At 35.6% G+C, this 19278-nt stretch overlaps 1 protein-coding gene across 1 annotated transcript; it reads left to right on the plus strand.

Annotated features, from left to right (window-relative positions):
* Positions 1-3598: 3598 nt before the first annotated feature.
* LOC110733911 lies at positions 3599-6454 on the plus strand. The gene is made up of 2 exons (XM_021913987.1): positions 3599-4713; positions 5833-6454. The coding sequence occupies exons 1-2, from the start codon at positions 3900-3902 to the stop codon at positions 6195-6197; spliced, it is 1179 nt and encodes a 392-aa protein (XP_021769679.1). The 5' UTR covers positions 3599-3899; the 3' UTR covers positions 6198-6454.
* The last annotated feature ends 12824 nt before the right edge of the window (positions 6455-19278 follow it).

Here is a 19278-nt window from a genome sequence, read left to right on the forward strand (position 1 = left end):
CTTTGCTTCTTCTTTGTCTTTTAGTTGTAGGCTTTCTTGTGTTGAATCCAGCAGCAAATGCATAACTTTTATAAAATTCAAAGCCCTCTTCAAGACTATTAAACTTCATCCCTATAGCTGGTTTTAACTCATTGGGGCATATTAGAAGCCATTCTTTTGTTCCTCCAGGAGTAAGCAAAGGTGCTACTTTAGGAGAAACTACTATTGTAGGAGTAGTTGGCACATTTGTGATGGTACTAGAATGACTCTCAAGTTGTTCTTTGTTCCTCATCATTTCTGTCATTAAACATAATAGAAATATCAAGTCATTAACAATTCCACAAAATAGTAACAAGTGAATATGCACCCCCTTAAACACACTTACACACACTCTCTCAAATTTACCATCCTAAGTTCATTATTCCACCACAGGCTTTCCTTTTAACCCTTGTATAAATAAATCACCCCACCACACCACTCTAATCCACAAATTCCCTCCACTTTCTTTCTCTTTCCTCTTTTTTCTTCATAGTAATATGAGCACTCTCTCTCTTCTAGTCCTAGCATTAGCATTAACATTAGCTACAACTACCTCTTTCACTGCTTCTGCAACTCATGATAATGAGCCGAATGCCATTTCTCACCCTCTTCCTTACACCGTACCATCACCACCACCAGCACCACCACCGCCGCCACCAAACTCTCTCTCCTTCCTCTGCCCCTATCCGTGCCCCTGCACCCTACCACCACCACAACCTGTCTCACTCTCACTCCCCTGCCACCGCCCTTGTCCCTTGCACCCTACCACCACCACCATCACCAACTTATTTGCTCATTTGCTCATTTTTGTATTTGCTCACTTTTTTTGTATTTGCTCATTATAATTATGTTTGCTCATTATAATTTTTCTATATTATTACACATATTTAGGTTTTCTCATTTTCAATGAAAGATCAGTATTTGACACTAAATCGTCAGTACCAACCAGCAGTTTGACATAGATCTTCATGCGAGGCAAATTGATAAATCACAAAAAAAACGAATTGATGAATCGAAAAAAAAAAATCGAACTACTTAAATCGAACGAAGAAATCTGCAAAAAATAATTAAAAAACGCATAGAATTCGCAAAAATCAGGAAAAAAATCAATAAAAATAAAATCGATGAAATTGGCATATAAAATCGCACAAATATTGAACAAAAAATCAGATTATGAAATCGCACAGGAAGTCGAAAAATAATCGAACAAAAATTAAACATGAAACGCACAGGAAATTGAACAAAAATCAGAAATTAACATGCAATTGAAAAATATTTTGTAAATTTTGATGCTAAGATTAAACTAAGATTGTTGAATTTACAAAATTTACAAAACTAAGAGAATTACAAACCTCAATAATTTATGGTAATTGATACTCGTGAACAAGAAGAGGAGAGAGAAATTGTCGAGTTTAAAATTTTAATTAGACGCCATTGATAAAACCTTGAAGCTTCATGGTGGAGAAAGAGCAGAGCAGAAATTGAGTGGTGGAGAGAGAGCAGAGCAGAAATTGAAGCTTCGAAATAGTTAAGCATGGTTGTTAGGGAAGGTTTATATAATTAATCTCAGCTGTTAGATTTATTACAATCTAATGGCTGAGATTTGTCCTCATATAAGGGATAGATTCTCACATAGAGGGTGGTTCTCACCGAATATATATATATATATATATATATATATATATATATAATAATAAAAAAAATAAAAAATATATATATATAATATATATATATATAATATATATATATAAATATATATATATAATATATATATATATATATATATATATCAAACAATGGTTTCCTTCATTGAAACCACAATCATTAAGTAAATCTTGCACTATGGTACACCCCTCGCATACAACTTTGGAAAATACAATCATTTCGAAAGACGGTCTAACTATATATTTTTATAGTTAAGAGGATGAATTTCATTTGATTCATTTGAACGTATTTGAAAAATTGACAATCATTGTGATCTCGCACGATTCTTTACTCAACAAATCAAATATATGACAGAAGAATATATAATTTTTTGTTAACCTTAACCCACAATAATTTCCTAAGGGGAACGAACAACTACACCAACAACTTCACTATAGGGAGACTCGTACATTTACATTACTCAGATTTATTGAAATTAACAACGAAAAGTGAAAGAGAAACAAAGAGAATTGGTTAGAAATCAGACTGTTTTCGACCTAATGACCAAAAATAGTAAACCCTGTCGGAGAAGCAGAGGAGAGGACGGAGAGTGAACAAGAAAACTACTTTCTTATCTTTCGTGATGAGTAAAAATATAATTATTGATTTGTGCATCCAGATGCACAATGCTCATTGTGCATCTGATGAACATAAACTAGATTCATAACATGATTAAAAATTATTGAACAAAAGTAAAAACGAAATAATAATAAGATCCCTAGAAGAACACAAGGGTTAAACCTAAGAACGTGAGCCAAAGAAACAAATAACACATCTAATCTTCATGCCAAGATCCTAGAACATGTAGTTAAACACAATATATTTATTTTTAACTCTATATCTAAACAATATAATTCCTCTATTTTTTTATTAGTCGACATATTTTATTTAGGCACGTTTGCCTATACATACTTATAAATGTAAACATCTTTAGTTGTGTAATAGTAAAAATTATAAAATTTTGATATTTGAAAATTAGACATTGAGATGAATGTAACAAGATCCCACATGACTATATATTTATTTAACATTAAATCATAAAATGAAGTCAAAATAGGTTATGTGAATAGCCACAATGTCAAAATGTGTCGACTAAAAAAAATGGAGGTAGTATATAATAGTTTAAAGTAAAAAAGAACATATAATTCAACCCAAAAAACATACGTATATTGTACTCTATACTTTAACTCCAATGAACATACATCATACTCCGTAGGTTGTTATTTGACCAGACCAATACACCATGAGCACTGAACAACCGGTAATAATACTAGGATATTAGAGCAAATATAATGTGACTGAAGAATTTATAAGATGGGAGTAGAGGACTGGAGATTAGAGAATAGTGGGCTGAAAACGTCACCGTCCAAACAGAAGCCATCACAAAGTCAACATTCTCGTCTCTGCACGCGCTACTTACCGACAATTAACTATTGACAGCATCTAGTAACCATAACCCAACCTCTTTAATTACTCTTTTTTCCCATATTTAACTATCTTCCTTCATTATTTTTTTTGTAAAAAAAGGATTAGGGTTTATAGGTAGTTCATCAAAATATGAATAAATAAATGTGTAAGTGAAGTTAATGAGAATTTTTTAAATTATTTGGAAGAGGGAAATTTTACATTAGATAATTAATGTAAGTGAAAAAGAAAAACAATAACAAAAATCATTAAACTGAGGTTATTTAGAGAGAGAAAATGGAGTAACACAAATACACAATTACAATTTTCATAAAAAGTATTGCAAGTATTTTTTTTTGAACGAAGTGATGTAAGTATTAAGAAATGAACAAAAATATCGTGATTACATCACCAACAAGTCTTAAAGAACAGAATGACGTAATACTATACTCATATTCAACTAATCATTATTATTATTGTTATTATCACAATTTATTCCTCGTCCGTACGTCAACTCTTTCATCCATTCAACGTGGTTATCTAGTCTCTACATCCTCCAATAATGTGAATCTATGACTATGACCAATTTTTCCACATTTATACCATCACTTTCACACCTCATAAATCATAATAAATCAAATTTAATTATATTTAAAGTACCCCTCAACTTCCTTCCTACCCTCTTTTTTATTCATATATCTCCAAATTCTCACCTCTTAAACCCTCTTTTTTTCTTTTTTTAAGTCCCTTAAACACCAAACTAAACTAAAACAATGACTAAGTACTCAAATAATAACCCTCCAACTAATTGTTTTACAGGCATTCTTCAAATGTTCATTTGTGCAGGCAATCTCCCTACTCACCCTTCTCCACACGATCAAATACTCGAAAAACCCGAAAAATCGCCCTCAGTTTCTCGTAACGTTGATTATGGGTCGGTCCATGAGGTACAAGCTCAAAATAGTGGTCCGGGGATTATAGCGAGACTAATGGGGTTAGACTCATTGCCAAATTATAATAAGGATGAGGAGAATAATAAAATTACAACTCTTGACTCGCTTTTTCGAAGCAAGTCTTTGAATTCATTGCATTTCTTGCCTGATTTTGACCCTACTAGAGTTGCAATTCATCGTCGTGCTAGAACTACTTCGGCTTCTTTTCCTGAACAAGGCCGGGTTAACTATAACTTTGTCGTCATAAGAGATGACGATAGCGTGGATAAAGATATGAAGGGGGATAGGGAGGCGGGTTCGAAATCGAATAATGATATTTGTATGTGCAAGAAAAATAGACATGATAATGATGGTAGAAGAGTAAAAGAAAGAAAGAGTAAGAAAAAGTATGAAGAACGTTATTATAATACTACTAGTAGGGAGTTTAGGAATAATGTAGGTGACAATAGTGATTTATTAAGGGAGAAATTAGTGAAGAAAAAGGGGAAATTAAATGGGAAAGTTGTTACAAGTAAGAAGAAGGTTTATCATAAGGAAATTATGTGTTTTGAAGATGATCAATTACCATCTCGGAGCCCTGTTTCTGTTCTTGATAATTATTACAAGGAGTTTGAATTTGTTACTCTTTCCAAAGGTATGATTTCTTTAATTACTTGATTAATTGATATCTTATTGTTTTGTGCAAATTAATACCGTACCTAATACTCCGTTTAATTATCCTTCTATCCGTGTTTAAAGGTCTTAGTAATGGTATTACGGAGTATAAAGTCTTAAACGATAATCTAAAGAGTATAAAGTTAAACATACGAGTTTGTCCAAAAAAAAAAAAAAAAAAAAAAAGGTTGAACATATAAATACTAAATAAAGAAATTGTCATATTGTTTTGGGACTAGGTAGCTAGCGTACTTAGGTGTTGTTTAGTTAACATGGGAAATGAGTTCCCATAAGAAATTATATTTCTAAAAGTAATTTCCCTTGTCCATTTCCTAAGAATTAAGTTAAGTTTGTTTGGTTGATAATATAGGAACTTTGATTTCCTAGGAATTAATTTCCTAAATTTTATTAGTTAACTTGATAATTTTTTATTTAAGTTAACAAATTTGGAGAGAGAAAGAAAGAAATTAAATTATGAGTAATAATAATGCAAGTAGGCCCCACAATAATCATAGGAATTGTGACTTATCGGGGGCTTGGTAAGTTATTTCCCATGTTTCATGGGAAGTGAAACTTTCCTTGGAATTTCCATTTCCCCCACTTTGATAAATTTGTGTCAAAACAACACATACATTTTCCATTTCCTAGGAAATAGAATTCCCCATGCTATTTACCTCCAACCAAACAACACCTAAATGTTATTATTTTCACGTTATTTGGCCAAAATATGGAATCTGTTAGAACATGCAATTTAAGAAAAAAAAAAAAACTTCTTCTTCTTTAAGAAATTCAATGAGAGTGAGGGATAGCTCAAGTGGTTAGAGCTTTCCTCCCGCCTCTAGGAGATCCTGAGATCGATTCTCACCCCCACCCATTGTGCTCTCTAAACCAAAAAAAAAAAAAAAAAAAAATCCAAGTTGATAACATCTCTTTTTAAATTTCTATTATTAGTGTAATTTTGTCCAAAACTTTTTAAGCAATATTATTCCTATACAATAATTTGGCACCCACATGAAATTACATGGTAAGTTAATTTATAGCATGATTGGTGAAATAACATAAATGCTGTGTAATTGACTAACTAATTTTTTTAAAGCAGGGGAAGGAAGACAAACAAAATCAAATTCAAGGAGAAAAATATCACCAAAAATCAAAATTAATGATAATTTGCAACAAGAAATAATGCCAAAATCAAGAGAAAATCATCAGGACTACTGTAACAAGATTGCTACAAAACAGGAACTGGTGAAAGAAGAAGTAGATGCAGCAGATTATTTAGTGGAAATGTTGGGAAAAATATGTAAATTGGCCGAAGAAGAACATAAAAAAGACTCAAACTGGGTGACAAAATATGAATTATGGAAGATGCAATTTGTGGAAGAAGTATGTATTCATTTGGGTCAAGAATTGTTGGACTTGCTATTAGATCAGCTAGTGGATGAAATAGTTATGTTGTCTTTGTAATATAGAGGCCCATTTGGGTTTTCAATATTATTCTTTTGTAAAACTTCCTTTTAGGCTTTTACTACTAAAGAAAGACCGGTTGGTTCGAAAACTCCTATTGTACTGTAACAAATGTACAATTGTACTTCACATTGTTGGAATTAAATGCTAAGGAAAGTTTTTTTTTTGTTGTTTTGGAGGAAAATTCTTTGTCCCACATTGGTGGGATAAAGAAGGATTTACTGGTTTATATATTGAAGGAAAGATGTTTTGTCTCACATTGGTGGAATAAAGAAGGATTTACTGGTTTATATATTGAAGGAAAGATGTTTTGTCCCACATTGGTGGGAAAAGTATATTTTACATGGTTTAAATGTGAGTGTTTATACTTTGATGTTTGAAGTACTTTCCTTATTGTTGTGGGCTAGAAAGAGGCATCCCCACGCGTGCCGCCACCGACGCCGTCCAGCCTTTTTTGGGCTAAGTCGTAAGTGACATTCCAGTTTTATGAGATTGTTCGGTTACGAAGTCCACAACAACGTTTGGATCGGTGTTTTAAACGTTGTAATTGCTCGCTGATTTTCCTCCACGATTATTTGCGTGGCTTGATTATCTCCGGAAGTTACATTTTTCTTCTTCTTTAAATACTGGTATTTTCGTGGCTTTTGAATACATAGAAATTCTTTCATCTTCTTCCTCTTTTGCTTTTCGGTTTTCCTCTACGATTGTTCTGAGCATTTTTGTGAGTTCCTACTTTCTCTTTTTGAGTGCACATTAAGGGAGATCGCTGTGTTAAATCTTGGGGGGCAACGCCATCTCCGATTGCACCATAGTCGAGGCGAATTTTGCTTCTAAGACAGTGTTCCTAACACGTCATAGCGTTATACATACATTAAACAAATTCAGCCCACATTTTAATTTATTTTCTAATTTTACAGTTTTCCAACCTACAATTTAGAAACAAAATTTCCTACTGTAATTTTAGATTATGGAATTCTTAATCTCAAAAACCCTACCTGATCTTTCTAAACTTGAACCCCTTGTTGGGACTAACTACAAACGTTGGTCTCAGAACCTTCTTATCTTCTTCGAACAATTGGAGGTCGATTATGTGCTTCTCCGTGACTGTCCAGTTTGCCCTCAAGCCGGAGATACCAGTGCTGCTTCGTCTTCTGCCATAGACGAACATATCGCTAAATATGAGAAGCATAACAAGTTTGTTTGAGGTCATCTTCTGAGTCACATGTCCAACCCGCTGTTCGATCTCTTCATCAACAACAAATCTGCCAAATCTGTTTGGGAGACTCTTGAGAAAAAGTATGGGAATGATGATGCGGGAAAGAAGAAGTATGCAACGGAAAAGTGGAAAAAATTCCAGATTGTTGATGACAAGCCGATCATGGAGCAAGTTCATGAGTACGAGAACCTGGTAGCTGACCTTCTGGCCGAGGGTATTAAGATGTGCGAGGTGCTGCAAGCTAACGTTTTGATCAAGAAGCTCCCTGACTCGTGGTCCAATTACCGCAACTATCTCAAACACAAGAAGAAGGATATGTCACTTGAGGAGCTTGTCGGTCATATGAAGATTGAAGAAGCCAACCGCCTTAAGGATAAGGATTCTTCCCCTTATGAACTTTCTGTTAAAGCTAAAATTGTGGAATCTTCTGTTCCAAAACATGACAGGTTCAAAAAACGAAACAAAGCTGCTGCAAATTCCAAGAAGAACCAAAATCAGAAGCCGCTTGGAGTTCAAAACAAAAGGAGCAATAACTTCAAGAAAAACCACAAATCTGAGAAGGGCAATGGTGGCTGCTATGTCTGTGGAAAGCAAGGACACAAGGCATGGCAATGCTACAACCGTATAGATGCATCCAACAATGGGCAGAAATCAGACCAGAACAAGAACCAAGCCCATATTGCTGAAGAATCTAATGATGTCATTGCTGCCGTAGTTTATGAAATTAACCTCATCGGCAACAAAGCAGAATGGGTCGTAGACACCGGAGCCACCAAGCATTTCTATTCGGACAAAGACCTGTTTTTCGAGTTCCATGAGTTTGCCAAAGCTGATTAGGTGTTCATGGGCAATTCTAGCAGTTCCGAAGTTCTCAGTAAGGGAAAAATTCTCCTTAAATTAAATTTTGGAAATTCTTTGTCTTTGCAAAATGTGTTGTATGTCCCTTCCCTTCGTAGAAATTTAATTTCTGGTGCACTTCTAAACAAGGCTGGAGTGAAACTTGTTTTTGAAGGCGATAAGTTAGTGTTATCTCATAATGGGGAATTTGTGGGGAAGGGATATTTGTCGGGTGGGCTGTTTATTTTAGAAACTGTATTGTTGACGATTCTATTAATAAAGCTTCTATTTCTGCTTATATTGTTGAGACTTTTGATCTTTGGCATGCTAGATTAGGACATGTAAATTATGGTTCCATGAAACGCTTGCAAAACATGTCTTTAATTCCTAGTCTAGTCTGTAATGGTCATAAATGTGGAATCTGTGTTGAAGCTAAACATTCCAAGAAACCATTCAAACCTGTTATTAGTAGACAAACTGAATTGCTTGAATTGGTTCATACGGACTTAGCTGACTTTAAGAATACCGTAAGCAGAGGCGGCAAACGGTATTACATTACCTTTGTTGATGACCATTCTAGATATACCAAAGTGTATCTGTTAAGAACCAAAGATGAGGCATAAAACATGTTTTTAATTTATAAGGCAGAAGTTGAGAATCAATTGGACTGTAAGATTAAAAGACTTAGATCAGATAGGGGGGGAGAGTATGGAACCACCTTTTTAAAAGGACTTTGTGAGAAAAATGGAATAATCCATGAACTTTCTGCTCCCTATACTCCCCAACAAAATGGCATTGCCGAAAGGAAAAATAGAACCCTTAAGGAAATGATGAGTGCCATGTTGATTAGTTCTGGTTTTCCTGATAATATGTGGGAGGAGGCCATTCTTTCAGCTACTTATGTGTTGAACAAAGTACCTCATAAAAAACTCGATAAAACTCCCTATGAATTGTGGAAAGGCCATGTGCCTAACCTTAAATATCTGAAAGTGTGGGGGTAATCTTGCTAAAGTTGCTTTGCCTTCCTTTAAATGGGAAAATATTGGACCTAAAACTTTTGATGCTATATTTGTTGGTTATGCTGCAAATAGTGTAGCTTATAGGTTCATGTGCTTGAATGACAAATCTATGTGTGAATCTAGAGATGTTGAATTCTTTGAGCATGTTTTCCCTTTGAAGAAAGGTAATGTGTCACATAATATAACTTTATCAGTTCCTTCATCCTCTTCTATGCCTGTTCCTTCTTCTGTTGTTAAAAATGATGATGTTGTACAACCTAGGAAAAGTAAGAGACGTAGAACCGAGACTAGCTATGGTCCTGATTTTTTGACCACTTTCTTAACTGAACTCAATGATGTTGATGAAATAGATTAACTTGTTGTATATTATCATTTGTTTGATGATGAGCCTAAAACTTTTGAAGAGGCCATGAGTTCAATTGATGCTAGCTTTTGGAAGGAAGCTGTTAATAGTAAAATAGAGTCCATCATGTCTAATCATACGTGGGAACTAGTTGATTTGCCTAAAGGTAGTAAAGCCATTGGTAGTAAATGGATTTTCAAAAGAAAACTTAGAACTGATGGTACTATTGAAAGGTATAAGGCAAGACTAGTGATTAAAGGGTTCACACAAAAATTTAATGTTGATTTCTTTTACACTTACTCACCTGTGACTAAGATCGCCACTATACGTACTTTACTTGCATTAGCATCTAGCTATAATCTGATTGTGCATCAAATGGATGTCAAAACTGCTTTTTTAAATGGCAAATTAGAGGAGGAAATTTATATGGTTCAGCCTCCATAAAGTGTGTAAGTTAAAGAAATCCTTGTATGGGCTAAAACAAGCTCCAAAACAGTGGTATGAAAAGTTTCATAAAACAATACTTAGTTTTGGGTTTGTAGCAAACCGTGCTGGTACTTGTGTGTACTAAAAAATGTTTGGATCTGACTGTGTAATTGTCTGCTTATATGTAGATGATATGTTGATTTTTGGTACACATATTGATGTTATTAATGAAACAAAAAAATTTCTTTCCTCTCAATTTGAGATGAAAGACTTAGGTGAAACTGATGTGATTTTGGGTGTTAAAGTTACCAAAACTAGTAATGGTTTCTCTTTGTCTCAATCTCATTATGTGGAAAAAATGTTAAAGAAATTTAACAGTTATGATGTTGTGCCTGTTAAAACTCCTTATGATGCTAGCATTCACTTGAAAAAGAACAATGGCAATAGTGTGTCACAAACCGAGTATGCTAAAATAATTGGGAGTTTAATGTTTTTTATAAACTACACTCGGCCTGACATAGCTTATGCAGTTAGTAGACTTAGTCGGTATACCCATAACCCTAACAGAGAACATTGGAATGCCCTTAGACGCCTATTAAGGTATCTTCGAGGCACTATGGATTGGGGTTTGCATTATGTTGGTTTTCCTGCAGTGTTAAAGGATATTGTGATGCAAACTGGGTGTTTGACAATGATGAGGTAAGCTCCACTAGTGGATATATTTTCACTTTATGTGGAGCAGCTGTGTCTTGGAAGTCTTCAAAACAGACTTGTATTGCCCGGTCAACTATGGAGTCTAAATTCATTGCTTTGGACTTGGCCAGGCAAGAGGCGGAGTGGTTAAGAAACTTATTAGTAGATATTCCATTGTGGGGGCGACCTGCTCTACCTATTTCTTTACATTGTGATTCACAGGCTGCTATTTGTGTTGCCAAAAACAGTGCTTACAATGGCAAAAAGAGGCACATTCATGTGAGACATGAGTCTGTGAGGACTTTGATAGTAAGTGGTGTTATCACTATGGAATATGTAAGATCTAAGAGGAATCTAGCAGATCCATTGACCAAAGGACTAAATATGAGACTTGTCCTTGATACGTCGAGGGGAACGGGGCTTAAGCCCGTCAGTTGAGGAATTCATGGTAGATACTCGACCTTGTTCACACAAGGATTCATGTGGACTAACGAAGCCATGGAAAGACTCATGATTGTACACTTCTCATTCCTATGACTTGTACATTTGGTGAGGTTAAGCTTTTAGCTTTTAATGAATTCATAGCCTAGAATTTGGGTGGTCCTAATGAGACGGACTTGATGAATTCACCGCTTTGATAATGTGAGGTTGAGCAAAGGCTCTTAATGATTTCATATCCCAAGGTCTGGGTGGTCTATGTGATAGACTTGATGAAATCACCTACGTGGGTGTGAAGGTTTGGCCACCTTCTATGAAAGACATGGGCAGTCTTTCTAAAGCACTCATAAGCATCCTAAGTTTGATGGCCAATCTTGGTGGTTGATTTTTATCGCGGAACTCACAATGTTTTAAGGTAAGATATGTGTTATTGGGATTTAACTTCTGGGTTGAGTGAGTTCTAGATTCGTTCACTCACTTAACAAAGGAGTTGCCTAATCTTCACTATGTATTGGTTCAATCGAAAGATACCAGTACTTAAGTATCAGACCTATTGAAATTATCAGAACGAGTGTTTTTATTTATCTTTAAATCTTTTTCCTTCGCATTTGTGGGGGATTGTTGGAATTAAATGCTAAGGAAAGTTTTTTTTGTTGTTTTGGAGGAAAACCCTTTGTCCCACATTGGTGGGATAAGGAAAGATTTACTTGTTTATATATTGGAGGAAAGATGTTTTGTCCCACATTGGTGGGAAAAGTATATTTTACATGGTTTAAATGTGAGTGCTTATACTTTGATGTTTGAAGTGCTTTCCCTATTGTTGTGGGCTTGAAAGGGGCATCACCTCGCGCGCGCTGCCGCCACCGTCCGGTCGGTTCAGTTCGTGTTCGTGGCACGTGCGCGGTGTGGTGTGTCTACTTTTTTGGGCTAAGTCATAACTGACATTCCAGTTTTATGAGATTGTTCAGTTACGAAGTCCACAACAACCTTTGAATCGGTCTTTTAAACGTTGTAACTGCTCGCTGATTTTCCTCCACGATTATTTGCGTGGCTTGATTATCTCCGGCAATTACAATTTTCTTCTTCTTTAAATACTGGTATTTTCGTGGCTTTTGAATACATAGAAATTCTTTCATCTTCTTCCTCTTTTGCTTTTCGGTTTTCCTCTACGATTGTTCTGAGCATTTTTGTGAGTTCCTAATCTCTCTTTTTGAGTGCACATTAAGGGAGATCGCTTTGTTAAATCTTGGGGGGCAACGCCATCTCCGATTGCACCATAGTCGGGGCGAATTTTGCTTCTAAGACAGTGTTCCTAACGCGTCACAACGTTATACATACATTAAACAAATTCAGCCCACATTTCAATTTATTTTCTGATTTTACAGTTTTCCAACCTACACATATAAATATTTGTTACATCGTACATCCTCAAGTTACAGGGTGAATCGTGAGTTTGTGATCGATAGTGAAACTAAGCTCCAATAAAGATTTACAACTATAATAGTAAACCCATTGCAAATTGAATTTATTAAAACTTATTTTAAATATGAACATTATGTACATATATTGAAATACCTTTCTTATACAAGTTCCAATCTTCAATATTCATGCTACAATTAAAGTATAGAACAAGGACGAATTTGGAAACATTATGTTAATTATAAAGTTGTAATTTAAATCCATTCTTTAAAATTTTTATCAATTTTATTTATTTATTTATTTGCTCTTGCATAATTCCTCCGTTCTAGTAATATTGCAACAACTGGAATTTTACACTATTTATCACACTTGTTTGACCACATATTATGATTTATAGGTAAAGTAAAATATAGTCATGTGGGGTCTTATTAGATTCATCTCGTTAAACACTTTCACAATATCAACTTTTATAAATTTTACTCTTATATAATTATAGATATTTAGCTATAAAATGTGCTTCGAGATGCGTAATTTCATCCTTGTTGCAATATTTGTAGAACAGAGGAAGTATATATATTTTTTGGTACTTTTTTATGAAAAGAATGTCAAAAATAAAACGACATTTGGGCGGTCATCCAAAAATAAAACGACCTTTTGATTATTCCAAAATAAAGTGATTTTTAACATACATCTGCTCAAAATAGAACGTGATTGGTTGGTAACATGTTTAATAGGTAATAGTAACACGTGTCACAATGCAATTGGTAGCCTTTTTTTTTTAATTAAAAAAATTTGATTTTAATTAGAAAAAAAAAACCCCACCAACACGACACCCCCACCCCATGGACAACCCCTTCCCCGGCAGCCCCTAACCCAGACTCCCTCCCCTGCCGGCCGCCTTAGCTTCCGTTCCCCCCACCCAGTGCGACACCGTCCTCCTTCCCTTTCCCCCAACATAAACATTAGAATATGACCAATTATGCGGCAATTTAGGACCCCTTTTTACCCTCCCTTTTTCAACAATTTTACCAGATTTAACACTTGAACCAGACAAAATGTGGGGCACCTTCGAACTCCCAATCGTCGTACAAAATGAGAGAATCACTGGTGACGCGGAATTGAAAGGATTGGTGTCCTTCGAACAAGTGTATTATTCCGATAGAGGGCTCGGAATAAATTATGGAGTTAATTATTCAGTGAAGTCGAGTGATCGGAAAGTCGGGCTAGAGGTCATCTCCAATCAGTGAGATTAATTATAATAATCTCACAGTTTTCCTTCTACTGATCCCAACAGGTCACATCCAATTGTGCAACCAAACTAAGGGACGAATTAAGCCGAAGCCCTTAATACGTTAAACAAGAGGATTCGTACTCCGACGTCAAATTCCGAGCTTAGAGCGTCGAAACCGAATATTGAACGTCGAGTTAAATTCTAGGAATTTACAAGACTTGCAAATAAATCAAACAAAAAATATCAAGACAACATACGAAGCCTTAGCCTCGAATAGGCCTAGCCATGCGAGGGCTAGGCTAGTACGGCTAGCAAGCATGCTAGCATGCGTGGCACTTGGCTGCAAGCCTAGCGAGCAGCACACGTGTTCTTGCTAGGCAAGCGTGCCATGGCTCGCAAGCTAGCAGCGCTGGCAAGGCTGGCTGCCAGCAAGCGATGTGCCTCGCTAGAAGCTGCTAGCACTTACCCACATGGCCTGCTAGCAAGCACGCAGCAGCTCGCTAGCAAACGAGGCTTGATGGTGCTTGCGAGCAAGACCTATGGGCCTGCGGTACAGCAGCTGAGCAGCGCACAAGTAGCCCAACTACACGCTTGGGCTTGCGGTGTGGCTGGGAAGCCTAAGCCAAGTCAAGGAGGCCTTGACCGGCCATACCTTGGTGGCAAGGGTGTTGACCGGTATAGGCTATTGTGATTGGTGGGTTTGGTGACTTGGGGAACAAGGAGGCCATGTGGCTCTCCTTGTGGTCCTCACCTAACCACTCCCATGTGATTGCCACTTATTGCTTGACTATTTGTTCTAGCTATTTAATTTGTTTTAGAATTAAATTAAATACTACCTTTTCTCAATTTTGCAAAAGTCCCACATTGATTGGAAATCAAGGGTATGGAGATGCTTCTCCTATAAATACCCAAGGCCTCCCTTGGGAATTCTTTGCAAGAGTTAAACTCTATAAAAGGCATCTCCATTGAGAAAACCTTATAAAGAGATCCTCTTGTTTAGTAGTGTTTTTATTGCCCTAGCCGGTAATATTAACCAAGTTTGGGCGCGTGGGTGGACCACGTTGGAGGGGTCGCGTTTGAGGCTCTTTCTCCGTTCGTTAGTTAGTGTTCGTGCTAGTGGAAAGCACACATTAAGGGTATGGTCGTCTTTTCGTATCTCTCTCTTTCTCTCCCTCTTATTATGTGTTTATTGTATGCTTTATTTAATGCATGTTTAGTTGCTTTAATTTATGCACGGATCTCTGGGCGGGTTTTGTTTCCGCGCGGTGTTGGACACCACAAAACCCAACAGCGTTATCACGAGCCGCGTGCATTTAATTTTTGTGACTAATAATTAATTAAGGTGATTTAAATTGGATTTGAATTTCTTGTTTAGCATCCTAATTATATTAGGAGCTCGTTTTTAATTGGATTAAAATCGTATTCATGCTAATTTTGGATTGCAAACTCCGATTTTGACTCAAAAATAGTGAATTTTGGGTGGAATTGACATTCTAAATTAGACTTTACCCACTTTATATTTATAAATGGCCTTTCGGAAGCCAAAATCCACCCAAAAAGTGGTTTTTCGAGGGGTTTTTTGTTTTTGATGAAATTTTTTTAAATCTTTAAACCTTGATTAATTATGGCATGCAATTGTTGGATTATGTGTTTGATTATACCATTAATCTTCTGCAATTTTAACCCTCATTAAGCATGTTTATGAAGTCATAATTGGTGCTTAAGTTGGTTAGCTCTTATTTTCATTTAAACTTGCAATTTCACATTTTGCAAATTAATTGCTTGGAGTGTGAATGTTTATGGTAAAAATGTATTTTTGAAGCCCCTAAAATGTTAAAGATTCAATCTTTAATTGGTTATTTGGTTGGATCTTCACTTTCTAAAATCCATAGTGATCAAATTTTTGGTTTTAATCATTTTTGAGTTGATTAAAATCCTAAAATGTTCATATTTGTGCTTGAAAAATTATTGTTCTTCATATTGGAAGATTACAATATTCAAATGTTGCACAAGTGAGTGCTGGATAAAAAAATTTCATTGGATGAATGATTATTTATTCAGGTTTTTTTTTTTTTTTGTCAAATCTCATTTTTAATTTATGTTGATTAAATTAATTGTGAGAATAGCCCTCAATTTTTGTAGCATCAAGTTGAGCCAAAAATAATTTAAAGAATGGTTCTTGAATTAATTTTGGTTTGTGCACTAAAATTGAATTTAATTAAGTTAGACTTGTTTTAATTTCAATATTGCTCAAATATTAGTTCTAAAACAAATTTAGAATTAATTTAAAGACACATAAAATCAGAATTTAATTCCGGAGCATGAGCATAAAAATCAAAGCGTCAAGCTTCGAAGCACCAACTCAGCTAGTTGGGCTACTAGCACAGCCCACATGTGGCTGCCGAGCTAATGCATGCGAGTATATGCGAGTGTGTGCGAGCGTAGGTATGTGAGGGCTGCCATGTGCATGCCGCAAGGGCACGGGCTGCTAGGTAACACCCAACCCGCAAGGCAGGGCTTCCCAATGGCACCTGCCAGCCAGCTAGCGCGCAAGCACCATCCAACCAGCAGCACGCAAGCATGCTAAGCATGTTGTGCAGCTGCCAAGGCCACCCAGTACTGCGCTGCTGAGTTATGTGCGGCCATCACATGCTAGCAGTGCAATGTGGTTGCTAGGCAACACCCAGCCCGAGCGCCATCAAGGCTGCTCGGCTAGGCAACCTAGCAGCACCCAGCCCTCGACTTGGGAGGCTAGGCTTTGGTCTAGGCTTGCGGTTTTGCGATGTTTGTTAAAACCAGGCTAGGGCTCGGTTTTCATGTACTTGCAATTTTTTGACAGAATTTTGGTTAATTGGCTTAATTAATTTTAATTGGATTAATTTTAATTAAGTTGGATGTGGAATTTAGTAGGAGCTTCATTAATCTCTTGAGTTATTATTGCGTTAATTCACATAATCGTATAACAACTTTGACTAGTTTTAATTAGGCGCGTTAATTGGATTAACCACCTAAGTTAGTTACTAGTTTTGCGCATGTTTTGCATTGTTACTTGAATTATTTGTAAAAATGCATGGGACATTCACGTTAGTGAATGGATGAATGGAATAGATATTCTAATGCAGGTTTTACAAAATGGCAACTAGTGGGGCCCGACTAGGATAGCAAATACGGACTACGTTCTGTTCTGTATTTTTGTAAATCTAAATACGAACTACGTGCCGTTGAGTATTTTTGTACCTTAATATTTAGATTAGTCCTAGTCTTATTAGAAGTTGCATAACTGGTGGTGATGCCTCGAAGACGACATTTCTAAGAAGACGAAGCCAAGAAGATGCAATGAAGGCCCTTGAAGATTTGAATATTCAAGTTTCAAGGGGTCATGCTAGTTGCCAAATGCATCTCTATTTATGCCCTATATTTTGCTTATATATAATGCGATATTAGATGCATGTTTAGGATTTCGAATGTTGAATGATTAATTTAGTTCACTTAAATCAACCAACTTAGAAACCCTAAGTCCCAAAGAATATCGAGTTAAATTTGCCATTCCGAAATGACACTTACGGAACTAATGAGAGTAGTAATGGGCTATGCCAAAGCAAGGCATTACTACTTTACTAGAGAAGTAAGGTATTTTGGTGTGCTTGCCAAAGTAAGGCATTGGATGCGACGAATTATCGAACCAAGGATAGCTTAGAGCTATTAGCAATTAGATTGCTTACCTTAAAATATTAAGTGTCAAGACAAGCCAAAGCATGCTTAATCAGTTTTTGATTTTTGGGGTCTTGGAATCGTTTTATTCTCGCCTAATTGGGACAAATTTATAAATGTGTGAATAGAACGTTAATAAGTTATTTGAAATTGCCAGTTTGCCTGTATTTCAATGCTTATTATGTTATTTTGATAAATGGTAATACTTTGCACTTATATTTGTAGAACTCTAAAACAAATAATAATGTTTCCAACGATTGGTAAAAGGAAATCTTTTGAGAATGGTTCTCAAGGAAAGAAAAGGCATTTCTAAATACAACTTCTCATAAATGACTTTTATGGCTTAGTCCGAAAGGACGGTTGGATATTATGTATTCAAAATACTAGGTAGTTTTGATAAACATGAAGTATTGAGTTGAAAAACTCAAAATGTCAATAGTTGACAACCAACATATCTTTTCGCTTCAAACACTAATGAGTAGGACTCATTAATGTAGAAATTCAAGTATGAATTAAAGGAAAAGATGGAACTTTGTTTTACGGCGCATTAGATGCTTAATTATGCCTAACAAAGTATAAAAGTCAAAACACTTAAAGAAATGGTTCTTAAAAGTTATGAGATGATGTATGATAAGAAATATAGGAAACAAGGAACATTGGAAAGGAATACGAGATTCCAATTCTACCTAAGAGTTCATGTTATCATAGTTAAACTTAACAACTCATTATCTTCACAAGTATCGAATACTGCTTGAGTGTTCCACTTTTAAAGTGACCTCAAACCATTGAAGTTAAGCTAAGTTATTGACTTACAAGCTTGGAATGAAGCAAGTAGTGCTACATCAGTTGTAAGGGCATCTGCTTTGTATTGATGTTGCAAGCATAACCTCAGCAAGGATTAGATCCTTAATGAGGAAGTCATTTATAAGCGCGAGGTTAAGATGCGCCGTGGCTTAAGAATGGCAACATGAACTTATGTCCATGTATATTATGCGGAAATTTAAGGTAATTTCCATTATCACAAATGATTTGGGTATCCAAATCATTGTGAGCCAGTTGGAGTGAAATCCAAACAAAGCGTCATTAGGAAATCTAATAAAGTATAATGTTGAGAACATTGCTGCCTTAGAGGAAATAATAAGGAAGTTGTTAAATGGATAGTTCGTTGTTGAACTTTGATGATTGTAGGTTGTCAAGTTGAAAATCTCAAATCATGAAAATGAGTGGGAGCCATCACTTGGACAATAAATCCTAAATCGCATATAATCCATAACACTCTCAAATCTTATCATCTTATTATGAAAGTGTTTGATAATGAAGATGCGAAGATTTGCAAAGTAATCGTAACTAAACCTATGCAATAAGTGAACCTCAACATTCACAATTACATAAAAGAAATCAAGCATATTAAATATGGGTGTGATTTCTATAAATGTTTTGTCAAGAGCATTACTCTTAAAACATTTGGCAAAACCATTTATCATAAGATGAAACGTTTGAAAGCTTCATAGTGGAATATAATTTTACTAATTATTCCACAAAAACTATTTAATTGTGGTTTAGAAAATTAAATAATGAGTCCATTCGATTTGACGACATTCAAAATAGGGTATCAAGACAAGTCTTGGATAAAGAAACACCTATTAAGTGAACATTAAATGTCATAACGAAATTATCCCTAATCGAGGTTATTTGAAAGTTGGACGACTAATGACCGCATGAGATTAGTGTGTAGTATGATTTATAGG

Source organism: Chenopodium quinoa, unplaced genomic scaffold (assembly GCF_001683475.1).
Source record: "Chenopodium quinoa cultivar QQ74 unplaced genomic scaffold, ASM168347v1, whole genome shotgun sequence".
NCBI classification, from domain to species: Eukaryota; Viridiplantae; Streptophyta; class Magnoliopsida; order Caryophyllales; family Amaranthaceae; genus Chenopodium; species Chenopodium quinoa.